Genomic DNA, 16,346 nt, shown 5'->3' on the forward strand with positions numbered 1-16,346 from the left:
ATTGCTTCCTCCTCCTTCGATTATTTCAAATTGAGAATAAGGTTCTTGAAGAGGCAGGGAGTCTCCTTTCTAACAACCTCCTTTTCATCCTAAAAAACAAAAAAATTAAAACATGTTGCCTCCAAAATCTAGCACCTTAAAACCAGTCGACTTTCTCTATATAAAAATTAAAGCAGACTCTACAGTTTCAATAAAAAGGACTTGATATGCTAATAATCTCCCAATTAAATTACATTCTCACCTCTCCATTCTCTCTTTAATCACTTTTACGTTGATAAAAATCACCTATTCCATCTCATTCAAACTTTTCTTTAGATCAGACCTAGTCTATATTGTATTGAATATTATAAAATTGACCACAGTCACACGTTTAAATTGTTTAATCAACTTTAAAAATACGAATTACTCTAATGAAAATCTTAGCAAAACACTTTAAACCCTAGTAGGCCACAATCCTAAGAATAGATTTTCACATCAAAGCAAATGACTACATATAAACATATAAACCTGAAGTTTTAGTAATGAATTCCACTTTGTTGAAGCCACACTACATAAGAATATAGTGTGAATTTAGAAATGATAAAGGGCAAGAAGGATCGTAGTAGTACACCAATAATGTATATATATATATAATAAACACTAATGTGCTTATTGATTTGTTTTTTAGAAATTAAATAATAATAATAATAATAATAATAAATTTAAAACTACGATATAATAAGTATGGTACACTAAAATAAAAATATTCATAAATTTAACTTTTAGAGTTAACATAATATTTTTATAGATTACAAATGATAAAATAAAATACATTTTAAAAAAGAAAATTTATATACTAACTCTCTTTTATTTCTTGTTATATATACTAGTATATCAATAAATATTAACGTGTTATTGATAAGTGACTTATAATTTTATTAAGAGATATTAGATCCAAGTATTAAAAATAATTTAAAAAATATTTTTTATAGATTTAAAAAATAATTTTTATAGTTATATATATATATATATATATATATATATATATTAAAAAAAATTAGACACCCATCTTTTTCATATCTCTTTTATATGTATAAACATGAGTACCCAATCATAAGCATGGGGATACTCATCATGGGGTGTTTAAAAAATTGGAAAAATCTAGTTGTTTAGAAAATTAACTATAATATAAATCAATTCAATTAATATTTTTTATTTTTAATTTACAATTCGAAAAATTAGAATAGTGAAGAGTTATTTTTTTATAATAGACCTATTTTTTAACGAGTTAATTCCAATTGACTACACTCCTATTTAGCTTACTAGTGATATCGAAAATAACTATCTCTACATTTTAGAGAATCGAATTATATATTTTAAAAAAGTACATAGAGTTGACATTAATTCAATCAATTAATCTAAAATTTAGTTAATAATTAAAAAAATAAATATAAAAATTATTCAAAACTAAAAATAATAAAAACAATTACAATTCAAGTAAAAGAAATTTAAAGGTGTATCAATATTTACAGTATAAAATTTAATATTTATGATTTAAAATTTAAAATTTATATTTTAAAATTTAAAATTAATATTTAAAATTTAGAATTTAAGATTATCGAAAGTGCCGATGTGGTGGTGGTTGGAGGTGGCTGGGTGGTAGGATGAAATTGTAGTATATATTGAGAAGAAAGGAAAACAAGTAAAAATGAGTAAAAAGATAATTTAGAAAAACAATTGTGAATGAATGAGTTTGTTTATTTGGTGGGATTGATAAGATAAACTGTAAATTCCTAAATGAGGTTGTATACTTGATATGCTTTAACTATTTTTTTTTTCTGGTTGTGTATTACTCGAGTCTTGTGTATACTAGTATGTGTGTAAAATGGTGTCTACATTGCATATCGTGTTTTTTGTTATTTTTTAAAGCTTTAACTTTTGAGTCGCATTCAGTAAAAATATATTATATACACATAATTACATACTATGTGTTCCAAATCATACATATACATTTAAAAATAATCCCTTTAATGATTATTTAAAAGACACACTCTTTTAAGAAAAGAAAGAGCAGGAGTGCAGTTCATAACTGATAAGTGAGAATGATGCGAAATTCTTAAATTATCGTAATAAAAAAATATAATTAGATTGTGATGAAGTATATATTGCACTGCAAGAAACAACAAATTAAAGGTTAATAGATTGACATGATATATATAATGATATTCATCAATTTAATTATATGAAATAAATAGAAAAGACAAAAAAAAATGTATCGTAGAATCTGGTTTTCTAGTGGCTATGATAAAAAGGAGCAGCTTATGTTTATCTAAATAAGTAACGACTTCTTTAAAACTCTCAAACTATTTCTATTTTCCCTAAAAGATAGATCTTAATAAACTCTCAAGATAAAGAAAATGGTTATCTATCAATAAAGATGGAACTACTCCAACAAAAGTAGTTATCTACTCTACTATAAATACACTGACACCCTTCAGGTATAACACATGTTCTAATCTACTAAGAACCTACCTAAAACCCTTGCTAATTTAAGTATCGGAGTCTCTTGCAGGTACCACCCCCACCTTCTCATGAAGAACTCGGACAGGCAGTACCTCGGCACTAACAAGTCAAATGCTACCATCCAAAGGGGTTTGGACCTCACATTCAAGGCCAAATCAACATTTCAAGTAACCCTCGGAACATTATTGGCGCCGTTACCAGGGACTTGGAATTCACCTTCTGATAATGGCAGACCACCAGTAGGAAGACGGTCACACGGCGTCTGAATCTGAAGCTGAGCCCCAACCAAAGGGTAACGCCATTATACTACCTTCACCACACCAGACGCATGGTCCTCATGGGGAAGGGCCATCAGCAAACGCCCAGCTAAGGCAGATTCATTCGAAAATTTGTCACCCTGAAGAGGAAGAATCCCCACAAATGGCCGAGATACTGGGCCTATTTCATGGCCGGTGAGAACGGCTAGAACAGCTAGAGTATAAGGCCGAGCGACAGCGAGAAGTGGAATGAGAGCTGCGAAGAGAGGTAAGATGACGAAAGCAGCTAGAAGAAAAGCTCCTGAAGTTAGAAGTCGACCATCGCAATCGAAGTAACTAAATAGATCGGGAAGACAACCCCCTAGGTGGGGAAGACCCATTCATATAAGAGATCATGCGGGCTAAAGTTCTCAGAAACTTTAAAACACCCGACATGAATTTCTTTGACGGGACGATCGACTCAAGGCACCATATCAGCAACTTCAAAAACAGGATGTACCTGACTGATGCCTCTGACGCTAACCATTGCCAAACCTTCCCAACAATCCTGACTAAAGCAACAATGAAGTGGTTTGACAACTTGTCTCCCAGGTTGGTAACTAGCTTTGATAACTTGGTAAGGAAGTTTCTAACCAGATTTTCCATCCAGAAGGATATAACAAAGCACGCCCTGAGCCTGCTATGAGTCAAAAAGGAGGTCGGAAAAACCCTCCGAGACTACATGGAAAGGTTCAACAAGGCATGATTGCAGATTCAGAATCTCCTTACTGAAGTCGTGATCAAGGGATTGGTCAATGGCCTTAGAGAATGGCCATTTTCCCAGTCAATATCTAAACGACATCCATCTTCTCTGAATGAAGTCCAAGAAAGGGCAGAGAAATGCATCAACATGGAAGAGAATTTCTGACTATGGGAACCTTTTCCACGACGCAACCTGCCCTATCCATCTAGGAAAAAAGAAAAAGAACCCAAAAAGAAAGAAGACAAAAACTTAGAAAAGCTCCGAAAGTACCACAACTACACCCCTCTAAGAGTTTCTCTAGTAGATGTTTACAAAGAGATATACCACACGGAGAAGCTTCCACTTCCTCGCCTAATTAAACACAAGAAGGTAGGAAATTGGATTGAATACTGTGAGTACCATAAGCTCTATGGACATTCGACCAACGAATGCTACGACTTGAAGAATGTCATAGAAAAACTGGTCAGGGAAGGCTGACTAGATAGATACCTGGCAGACAAATCGAGCGACTCGAGAAAGGGAAGGATGGATGGAAAGGAAGGACGACAAGAGCATCCACCTCAGACCTCCAGAATGACACATATACATGATCAATGGGGGATTTTCAGGAGGAGGAATGTCAAAATCATCACGGAAAAGGAATCTAAAAGAGGTATACTAAGTTGGGGAGGAAACTAGAATACCCGACTTACCTACCATTTTGTTCACTAAAGAAGACGCCCAAGGGATAACACCTAGACACGATGACCCCGAGGTGATAACAATGATCCTTGCAAACGCCCACCTCCACAGGACCCTGATAGATTAGGGAAGCTCGACGAACATCCTATTTAAACACACTTTCGACACACTCGGGTTGGAAGAAAAGGACTTAAAAGCCTACCCAGACAACCTATTCGAACTGGAGGACACGCCAATCTGACCGCTGGAGTACATCTCCTTATACACAACTTTTGGAAAGGGTGCTAGGTCGAAGACGCTAACTATTGATTAAATAATGGTTGATGTAAATTCGGCGTACAAAGCCTTAATAGGTTGGATGAACTTGAACCGACTTGCGACTGTCGTCTCAACACCTTACCTCTGTATATAAAGTTTCCCATAGTGGAAGGGATTGCCACTAGTGAGGGAGATCAAAAGTTAGCATGAAAATGCTACAATGAAAGCCTTAATTTGAAAGGCAGTCCTGGGAGCAAAGAGGTCAATACAATTGAACTGGGTGGAGTCCGAACTCGAGAAGAATTACGCCTCCAACCTGGGGCTAAGGTAGAAGAAGTACAAATCGGAGATTACCCTAAAAAAACAACTAATGTTGGAGCTAATATGGAGGAAAGTCTAAAGGAACAGATCGTCGCACTACTTAGAAAAAACTCCGACCTCTTCACCTAGAAGGCCTCCGATATGCTTAGCATAGATCCCGACCTAATGTCCCATAAACTCGCAGTGTATCCGGGCTCCCAACCTGTTCAACAAAAGTGTCAGAAGCTCGGACCCGAAATGACACAGGTCATGGAGAAACAAGTGCAAGCCTTGCTGGAGGTAGGATTTATAAGGGAAGTAAAATACCCATTATGGCTAGCTAACGTAATTTTGGTAAAAAAACAAAATGAAAAGTGGAGAATGTGTGTCGATTACACCGACCTCAATAAAGCTTGTTCCAAAGATCCTTATTTTCTCCTAAGCATTGACGCCCTAGTCGACTCAGCATCAGGATATCGATACCTATCTTTTATGGATGCCTACTTGGGGTACAACCAAATCCCGATGTACAAGCCAGATTAAGAGAAGACCTTGTTCATAACTCCAAAAGCTAACTATTGCTACATAGTAATGCCTTTTGGATTAAAGAACGCAGGAGCTACATACCAACTTCTAATGAACAAAGTTTTTTCCTCTCACTTGGGAAAACTTATGGACGTGTACATAGATGACATGCTCATCAAAGCCAAAGAAAACACAACCTTGTTGTCCGATCTCTCCGAGGTGTTCTCCACAATAAGGAAGCATGAAATGAGGTTAAACTCCTCAAAATGCACCTTCACAGTAGAAGCTAGAAATTTTTTAGGGTTCATGGTAACCCAATGAGGTATAGAAGCCAACCCAGACAAGTGCCAGGCTATACTCAACATGAAGAGCCCAACTTGTGTCAAAGAGGTTCAATAATTAAATGGAAGGTTAGCAGCCCTCCCCAGATTCCTAGCCGAATCAGCTCTGAAATCACTCTCCTTATATTCAATCCTAAGAAAAGGGAAGCAATTCGAGTGGACACCAGAATGCGAACAAACTTTTTAGGACTTCAAAGCATTTCTGGGTAGCTCCAATACTTACCCGACCTATCAAAGGGGAAGAACACATGCTGTACTTGGCAGTAGGAAGCCGAGCTATAGCTTCAGTCTTGATCCGAGAAAACAAAAAGGGGCAGCAACCTATCTATTTTGTCAGCAAAGCCCTACAAGAGACAGAATTGAACTATCAAAAGATGAAAAAGTTTGCTTATGCCCTTATCCTCACATCTTGAAGACTTCGACCTTACTTTTAGGCTCACACTATCAAAGTTCGTACTAATTAGCCAATGAAGCACATTTTACAAAAGTCGTACTTGGCAGGACGAATGCTGCAATGGGTCATGGAACTATCCGAGTTTGACCTAAAGTACGAAACTCAAACAGCAATTAAGTCACAATACCTTGCTGACTTTGTCGCTAAGTACACCGAAAGCCCATGAGACCCAACTACATGGAGCTTATACGTAGATGGGTCATCAAACAAAGCAAGAAGTGGAGCAGGTGTCATTTTAGAAAGCGACGAAGGAACCCGGATAGAACTCTCTTTAAGGTTTGAGTTCCCTGCTTCCAATAATCAAGCAGAATATGAGGCATTACCCGCTAGCTTAAAGCTGGCTAAAGAAGTGAGGGTTGAGAAATTAGTAGTGTTAAGTGATTTGCAAGTAATAACTTCACAAATCAACGACACCTATCAAGCCAAAGATCCCACTATGAAGAAGTACTTGGATGAAGCTCGAGAACAACTGATACACTTTCTTGAAAGAAAAGTTCGATATATAGCCCGACGGGAGAATATGAAGAAAATCCAAATTAGCTAGCACCAAACCAGGGGGGCAACAATAGAAGTCTTATCCAGGAGACTCTACAGACACTATCAATATCAAGAGAAGAGATCAATTTAGAGGTATTAACCATATCCAACCAAAATTTAGGATAAATGGCCCCTATAGTCAACTACCTCAGGTTCGATGTTATCCCCGAAAATGAAAAAGAAGCCAGAAATCTTATTAAAGAAGCACAAAACTATGCATTATCACAAGGTTTGGAGTTTCACATTCGATCACTAAGGATAATGAGAGATTCACTGACTCAACCTTTAGGAACCTGGTGGTCGACCTAAAAATAAAACACCGATTCACATCAGTAGAGCATCCCCAGGCCAATGGACAGGTTGAAGCCGTCAACAAAGTCATACTAGCCGGGTTAAAGTACCGACTACAAGACGCAAAAGGAGTTTGGGCCGACGAGCTCCCTCAACTCTTGTGGGCATATCGGACTACCCCACGCTCAACAACAGGGGAGTCACCTTTCCGACATGCTTACGGAGTGGAAGCAAAGATCCCCATAGAGATAGCTAAAGAATCACCTAGGGTCATATTCTACATTGAGAGAGCTAACATCCAGGTACAGAAGGAAGAGCTTGACCTCCTCCCCAAAGTTCGAGAAAGAGCTCGGATTAGGGAGGGAGCTTTAAAGCAAAGGATGGGACTAAGATACAACCAAAAGGTGATCAAAAGGATTTTTGCCACCAACGACCTCATCCTGATCTGAAATGACATCGGAGTACAAAAATCACGAGAAGAAAAGCTGACTGCTAATTAGAAGGGACCTTATAAAATAGTAGAGGTCCTAAGCAAAGGTTACTATAAAGTGTCTGACCTCCAAGGGCGGGAACTCTCGAGGTCTTGGCACGCTTGTAACCTAAAGAAGTACTACAGCTAAGTAGCAAACTTCGTGTATTGGTGTACTACTCTTTTTCCCGACTATAAGGATTTTTTAATGAGGCATCATCATGATGAGTAGGGGTACCCAAGCCTCTAGTACACAGATTTGTAAAGGAATCTCTTAATCATTAATAGAAAATCCTATTTCTTTCTTCAAAAGTTTTCTATTTAGAACACAATAATTTAAGCTCAACAAACCACAAAAATCATTGACCAGCCTCAAATAGGTCGGTAAGATGAAGTGACGAGGTACAAGTTAATATAAGAAGTTATATAAACAACGCGTACAAAGCGACCTCAATGAGATCGGATAAAAAACGAGCTGTAAAAAGATCTTAATAAAGGCCGACTACTCGAAGTCGGAACTTTGGAAGAAAACTAATAACTCATAACAAAGTTGTTGAGACCTAAACGTCAAGCAAGTTATATTCAACTACTGTGAACATAAAATAGAAGGCTTCTTTGAAACATAAAAGAATAGCTTTGAACATTACTTCATGAAAAAATGTGGAAACAACTAAAATAAAAGGTAAAAGTGTTCAGGAAAACGACCAACTATTACGAAAATCAAATGTCATAAGACCCACAGATCGGGTCATTCTATACATCTAAAAACGAAAAGGAACCTAAGGCTTCTCGCCAAAAAGGGGATTTAGCTCTTCGCCCGTGGCAGCATCTTTCCCGAGACAGGAGGACTCGAGGGGGAGCAAAGAAACAGGCACGACCGAGATAACGACGAAAAGAGAAGGAGAGGCCTCCACATTGACGACCTCGGGCGAAACCTTGGTCTGAACCTTGGGACCAGGGGAGACTTGACCAGTCAAAACCATAAGATCATGTACAGGTCCCTCATTTTCATGCTCAGAAGCAGACACGATCTTCCTGTCAACAACCACGTTGAGAAACACCAAAAGAAGTTGGACAACACCAGCGAAATCAAAGAAAGCCATTTTTTAAAATGGTTTCAAAAAAGCAACTAAAAGGTGTCCTTCCTATGCAAACATCGTCACATTGCAGCGACACTATTGGGGACAATATAGATACAAACAGGCAACAAAATGGTAACAAATATAGTTCCACAAAAATAAGAAAATCCAAAAATTAAAACAAGTAAAGGAATAATATCAATAAGCTATCAAAGGGAGTCCTTTAGACCCTTGCACTCTACACCAGCCTCAAAAAGAAAACAAAAAGACTTTTTTTAGCAAAAGAAATAAAACAACAGTTAGAGCAACTCTAAGAGTCAACAAACATAAGCACATCAACATCAACACCATTATTTAGAGCAGGCTCATGGAAACAGAATGCAAGATTATCAAGAAAAAGGTAAAAAAAACAACCTTGATGAAGGTTTCGAAAAAAAGGAGGGGCACGTCAAACAGCAGTAAAAACGCGAACATTTCTCTCCGCACCATCAAGGCAAGACCTTCAGAAAACTGAAGATAGAGAAATCTTGGAAGCAGGAGTAATCAAAAGCAGGAAAGGAAGAGGAAAGTTCTTCACAAAGAAATGAGGAAATGGAAAGGTTTTTCAGAAATGTGAAAAAGGAAAAGAAGAAGAATGGAAAGGCTTTTATAAGTGACAAATGGCAAACGGCCCCTTAACTCCTCTTTAAAACGTGCGCAGATCCCAAAGAAAAATTGTCACGCAACATTCGCTCCCCATTAAAAAGGCAACATTTAAAAATTTTCAAAACACGTCGTGTACACGACCTCTAGAAAGGCGGGTCACCCGACGACTAAGCAGAAGTCACGAAATTGGTTGAGCCCGACCTACAGAAAGCTCAGGACTCAAGCAGGTGCACTGTTCATACCCTGTCCTATAATACAAAAGCTAGGCCCAATAAGGATGAAAGGCGCACCTAAGAGTGTGGCCTCTACTGCATACCCAACCTCTTTAAAGAGGTCGGACACAATGAAAAGGGGTAGCTTATACTTATCTAAGTAAGTAATGGCCTCCTCGATCGAATCTCTTCAACTATCTCTATCTTCCCTGAAAGATAGATCCTAACAAACTCCCAAGATAAAGGGATCGGTTATCCATCAATAAAGATAGAACTACTCCAACAAAGGTGGTTATCTACTCTACTATAAATATACTGATACCCCTCATCAGGTATAATACACATTTTAATCTACTAAAAACTTGTCTAAATCCCTTGCTAACTTAAGCATCGGAGTCTCTTGCAGGTATCACCTCCTACCTTCTCACGAGAAACTCACACAGGCGACACCTCGGCACTAACAAGTCAGACGCTGCCATCTAAAGAGGTCTGACCTTACGTACAGGCCTAAATAAACGTTTCAGTTAACTCTCAGAACAATAAAATTAATTATTGCCACTTGACCCTCCTCTTTATGCATAGCTATAATTAATTGTAAGGATGCAAATCCTAATATATATTCTCTCTTGGATTTTTGTTCTATACTGCAATATTTTGCATACATATATGTTCTTAAAGAAATCGACAATAATTCAAATTTTATTTATAGGACCTCATTATTGTTGCTGTCAATCAAGTTGTTCAACATAAAATTAAAAAAATGTTAGATAAAGGTTAGAAGCACGAAATCATGGGTTATTTCAAATTGCAATATTAAGATTTAAGATAACAATAATTTCATGCACACATTATTATTATTATTATTATTATTATTATTATTATTATTATTATTATTATTATTATTATTATTATTATCAAGTAGTCGTTGATCCTATGTATGTGTGTGTAATATTGTCCAAAGTCAGTAATTTCTCAAATCTACTAAATTGTCATGTACTTAAATCCTTAATGAGGTGGTATCAAGGCCCTGATGAAAATTATATACCCACTTTTTTTATGTACTGTTACGGATCCGGCCCACGAATCCGGGACCCGTCATCGAGCCCGAATCCGGTTTCTCGGGCAAACCCATCTCATCTCTCTAGAAAGGCCCTGAAACCGGCCCCTAGAGTCCTAACTAACTTTTGAATTCAAAAGTTCCTCTTATCTTAGCCAGATAAGATAAAGATAAGATAACCACCATCACCTATAAATAGAGGACCCAAGTCCCCTCAGGTATTCATTCGTCCCTCATACCTTACACCTCTTAGATATATTCTGACTTGAGCGTCGGAGTGTCTTTGCAGGTACCTCCCCTCCTCTCCATCCGGACGATCCAGCGTCTAGCTCGACCCGCGGGTTCCCGATCCTCCTCCCAGATCGTATCAGAATCATCCCGTACATTGGCGCCGTCTGTGGGGACCTGCGACGATCGAGCGAGATGGAGGGCATCTTGGACGAAAATCCATCGAGCCAAGACGACTCCGCACCACGTCATCCCACCCCAGAGCAACAGGAAGTCATAAACCAAGCCCGGATGGCCAGCACCATCCACCGAACAAACGAGCACATGGTCACAGATCCACAACATCCCGAGCAAGCAAGGGACAAAGCGACACAGATCATTCAAGATCTCTGCCTCCGAGTCCAGGAACTTGAAGGTAAACTCACCGACAAAGGAAAATACGCCAACCAACACGGAAGCCAGACGACGTCCAGGCCACGATCCTATCGTGGAAGGTCGCCAACACGGCAACACGAGAGAAAAGATGATCGTAGCACTTCACGTAACTACCGACACGAAAGGTCGCCAGAACGGCGACACAGTAAAAAACACCACCGCAGTGCATCCCACGACCTAAACCGTCAACACGATTCGGACGAAGACCCCAGACATCGGCACACAAAGCGCACAAGAAACGACCACGTCATAATGGGAGCCACGCCCTTCACAGAAAGAATCTTAAAAGCAAAGCTCCCCAGAGGCTTCGACAAACCCACCGACATGAAGTACGACGGAATTAAAGACCCTCAAGAACACCTAACGGCTTTCGAAGCCAGAATGAACTTGGAAGGAGCATCCGACGCAGTCCGATGCAGAGCCTTCCCGGTGACCCTTGCCGGACCAGCGATTAAATGGTTCAACGCCCTCTCGAACGGATCCATAACCAGCTTCCACGACATCACAAGAAAATTCATGGCCCAATTCACAACCCGAATCACCAAGGCCAAACACCCCATCAGCTTGCTAGGGGTCACACAAAAACAAGAAGAATCTACAAGAAAATACCTCGACCGCTTTAACGACGAATGCCTGACGGTCGACGGACTCACGGACTCCGTTGCCAGCCTCTGCCTAACTAACGGACTTATGAATGAGGACTTCCGCAAACATCTCACCACCAAACCAGTATGGACCATGCACGAAATCCAGAACGTCGCCAAAGATTACATCAACGACGAGGAGGTTAGCCAGGTCGTCGCTGCCAACAAGCGGCAGCACGGCAACCCGACTCCCCGTCATAACCCTCCACCCAAAGAAAACCAACGAGACCACCTCAAGCCGACCCACCGACCACCAAGAATAGGAAAATTCTCCAATTACACCCCCCTAACAGCACCGATTACTGAGATATACCACCAAATAGCAGATCGAGGCGTCATCCCCAAAGCCCGACCACTCAAGGAAAGAACAGGAGGAAACAAAGCCCTCTACTGCGACTACCACCGAGGTTACGGACACAAAACACAAGATTGCTTTGACCTTAAAGACGCTATCGAACAGGCCATACGAGACGGCAAACTCCCGGAGTTCGCCAAATTCATCAGAGAGCCAAGGCGTGCCAACATCGACAAGTCACCAGAAAGAGAAGGGCGCAACCCAAGAACCCAAAAGCCGCCCCTCAGGGAAAACCCCGAAGAGGATCCGACCATCATAGTGAACGTCATCACGGGCAAGGACGTACCAAACAAGTCAAAGCTAACAATGAAAAAGGACCTCAAAATAATGGCCGTCAGGCACCGCGACCCAGTCACCATAGCCGACGGCACGATAACTTTCTTACCGGAAGACTGCCAACACGGCACGTCGGCCGAAGACGCTCCCTTCGTCATATCAGCCCGAATCGGAATAGGGCTAGTAAGAAGAATATTGGTAGATACGGGCGCCGACTCTAACATCCTTTTCCGAGGAGCTTTCGACAAACTCGGGCTCCACAACGACAACCTCCAAACACACCGTCACGGCGTCACGGGCCTCGGAGACAACTTCCTCAAACCAGACGGGTCGGTTACCCTTCCCATCACCATAGGAACAAGCAATCAGAGAAAGACGATCTTGTCCGAATTCGTAGTCCTAAAGGACTCCACATCCTATAACGTCATTCTTGGGAGGAAAACAATCAACGACTTCTCCGCAGTCATCTTTACCAAATACCTCCTCATGAAGTTCAGGGCCGACGACGGCACCATCGGAACCATTCACGGAGACCGGGAAGTCGCGGCCGAATGCGACAACAATAGCTTAGCCCTAAGAAAGAAATCCCGGGACGCAGCCGGAATATTCCTTGCCGACCTAGACGCACGACTAGACGGCCAACCTAGACCGGAACCAGAAGGAGACATGGAAAAACTACAGATAGGGCCAACCAAAGAAGAATACACTTTCATCAACAGAAACCTCCCATACGACCTCAAAGAAGAACTCTCCCAACTTCTGAAACAAAACAGAGACTTATTCGTATTTACACCAGCCGACATGCCGGGAATAAGCCCCGACCTTATGTCTCACCATCTGGCGGTGGACCCCCTAGCCAAACCAGTGGCACAAAGAAGACGAAAAATATCACCAGACCGAGCAACCGAAGTCCGAAAACAGGTGAAAGCCCTACTCGAAGCCAACTTCATCCGAGAACTCCCTTATACGACATGGCTAGCCAACGTCGTACTAGTTAGAAAATCTAACGGGAAGTGGCGAATGTGCGTCGACTACACTGATCTCAACAAAGCATGCCCAAAGGACGCCTTCCCCCTACCAAACATCGACGGGCTAGTAGATGCGGCATCCGGTCACCGATACCTCAGCTTCATGGACGCATATTCCGGCTACAACCAGATCCCGATGCACCAACCAGACGAAGAAAAAACAGCATTTATCACCCCAGACGGAACGTACTGCTATAGAGTAATGCCCTTTGGCTTAAAAAATGCTGGAGCCACCTACCAGCGACTCGTTAACAAGATATTTCGCAACCTATCCGGAGACAAAATAGAAGTTTACATTGATGACATGCTCGCCAAGACGGAATCCGGGGAACAACTAACCGACGACCTCAAGGTAATAATGGACACCCTGCGAAAACACCAAATGAGACTCAACCCAACAAAATGTGCCTTCGGAATGGAAGCAGGAAAATTCCTCGGTTTCATGATCACACAACGCGGAGTTGAAGCAAACCCAGAAAAATGCCGCGCCGTCCTCGAAATGACAAGTCCCAAAAATCTCAAAGAAATCCAAAAACTCACCGGCCGACTAACCGCACTATCCCGGTTCCTCGGGGCATCGGCCCAAAAGGCAATTCCTTTTTTCAAACTTATGAAAAAAGGAACCCCCTTCAAATGGGAAGCAGAATGCGAAGAAGCCTTCCAACACTTCAAAAGGGTTCTAGCGGAACCTCCAATCCTCGCAAAACCCCAAACAGGAGAAACACTATACCTATACCTCTCCATAACGGAAGAAACAATCGCCGCAGCACTCGTCCGGGAAAACGAGAAAAAAGAGCAGAAACCCATATACTTCATAAGCAAGGTCCTTCAGGACACGGAAGCTCGTTATTCACGCCTGGAAAAATTAGCTTTCGCACTCCTTTCGGCGTCCCGACGGCTACGACAATACTTCCAAGCTCACCCCATAACGATCCGGACCGACCAAGCGGTCAAACAGGTATTACAAAAACCCGACCTAGCAGGAAGAATGCTAGCATGGTCCATCGAGTTATCCCAATTCCAGGTCAGGTTCGAACCCCGGAACGCCATCAAAGCACAGGCCTTAACCGATTTCATCGCCGAGATGACACCGACCAAACCCACACCCGAACCATGGAAACTACACGTCGACGGCTCATCAAACTCCACTCACGGAGGTGCCGGAATTATACTCGAAAACCAAAACGGGATCATAATCGAACAATCAATACGATACGACTTTCCAGTATCAAATAACCAAGCAGAATACGAAGCCCTCTTAGCAGGCCTAACCCTAGCCCGAGAAGTCGACGCAAAGGTACTCGAAGTAAATACCGACTCCCAGGTTGTCTGCTCCCAAATAAACGGAAGCTACCAAACCCGGGATCCCCTACTCCAACTATACCTCAACAAGGTAAAAGAATTGAAGGAAGGATTCGAAAACTTCACCATACAACACGTCCCCAGAGAACGAAACGCCAGGGCGGACCTACTTTCCAAGCTAGCAAGTACAAAATCGGGACACGGCAACAGATCGCTAATCCAAGAGGTCGTTAGGTCGCCTTCCGTATCGGCAACGATTAGCGCACATCTAACATCCTCAAATCGGGAGTCCTGGACATACCCAATCCTTCAATACCTCCTTAACGGAACCCTACCACCAGACCCAAAAGAGGAAAGGCGAATAAAAAGGGAAGCCGCCAACTACACCATCATAGCAGGACAACTATACAAACGTGGATTCTCACAGCCCCTACTCAAATGTGTTGAACCCGAGAACACGGAATACATACTCCGCGAGGTCCACGAAGGCTGCTGCGGTCACCACATCGGAGGAAAAACGCTAGCTCAAAAAATCATCAGGGCTGGCTATTTCTGGCCCACAATCATTCGAGATTCCATACAATTAACAAAAAGCTGCGACAAATGCCAAAGGCACGCCAATATGCACCAAGCCGCCCCGCATCAACTCAGCATTATATCGGCAGAACGGCCATTCGGCAGTTGGGGAATCGACCTAGTCGGGCCCTTCCCCACAGCACCCGGCCAACTCAGATACCTCATCGTCGCCATAGACTACTACACCAAATGGATTGAAGCCGAGCCCCTGGCCTCCATAACAGCGACCCAATGTCGAAAGTTCGTGTGGCGGCAGATCATTACCCGATTTGGAATCCCCGAGGTCATCATCTCGGACAACGGAACCCAGTTCACCGACAAAAAATTCAGAGAACTCCTAGAAGGATTACACATATCCCATCGCTTCAGCTCGGTAGAACATCCCCAAACGAACGGACAGGTAGAATCCGCCAACAAAATAATCGTTAAGGGACTCAAGAAACGACTCGACGAAGCCAAGGGACTGTGGGCAGAAGAGTTAGGGTCAGTACTATGGTCGTACCGAACAACACCCCAAACGAGCATGGGAGAAACGCCCTTCCGACTAACATACGGCGTGGAAGCAGTCATCCCAGTGGAAATCGGAGACCCCAGCCCCAGGAAAACGGTCGGAGGTAACGACGAAGAAGCAGAACGAGACCTCGTGGACGAAGAAAGAAGCATAGCTCACGTCAAAGAGTTAGCATTCAAACAAAGAATCAGCGTAAGGTACAATCACGGCGTCATCCGACGAGAATTCGCGGAAGACGACCTCGTCCTACGACGAAACGATATCGGCCTACCGACCCCAGGAGAAGGAAAGCTCGCCCCCAACTGGGAAGGACCATACAGAATCAAGGCCGTAATCGGAAAAGGAGCGTATAAACTCGAACGACTAGACGGCAGCGAAATACCGAGAACTTGGAACGCAGCCAACTTGCGAAGATACTACACTTAAATAAGTCACTTTATTTATTATTTCCTTTCTTTCTTTCTCCTAATCACCCTTTAGTTTCTTTTATTTCTTTTACTGTCTTTTAGAACCTCGGGTACTCTTTCCCTCACGAAGGGTTTTAACGAGGCCCAAACTATTCAAATAAAATTTTACAAGTTATTTTCACCTCATCCCCATTACAAGTCACTATTGTTTCTCAAAACACGGAACGAAGACAC

At 41.8% G+C, this 16,346-nt stretch overlaps 1 protein-coding gene across 1 annotated transcript; it reads left to right on the top strand.

Moving 5' to 3' along the window:
• Nucleotides 1-8,468: 8,468 nt before the first annotated feature.
• LOC130982410 (uncharacterized) lies at nucleotides 8,469-16,131 on the top strand. The gene is made up of 3 exons (XM_057906414.1): nucleotides 8,469-8,571; nucleotides 10,640-13,209; nucleotides 13,351-16,131. The coding sequence occupies exons 1-3, from the start codon at nucleotides 8,469-8,471 to the stop codon at nucleotides 16,129-16,131; spliced, it is 5,454 nt and encodes a 1,817-aa protein (XP_057762397.1).
• The last annotated feature ends 215 nt before the right edge of the window (nucleotides 16,132-16,346 follow it).

The sequence above is a fragment of the Arachis stenosperma genome, chromosome 1 (assembly GCF_014773155.1).
Source record: "Arachis stenosperma cultivar V10309 chromosome 1, arast.V10309.gnm1.PFL2, whole genome shotgun sequence".
NCBI classification, from domain to species: Eukaryota; Viridiplantae; Streptophyta; class Magnoliopsida; order Fabales; family Fabaceae; genus Arachis; species Arachis stenosperma.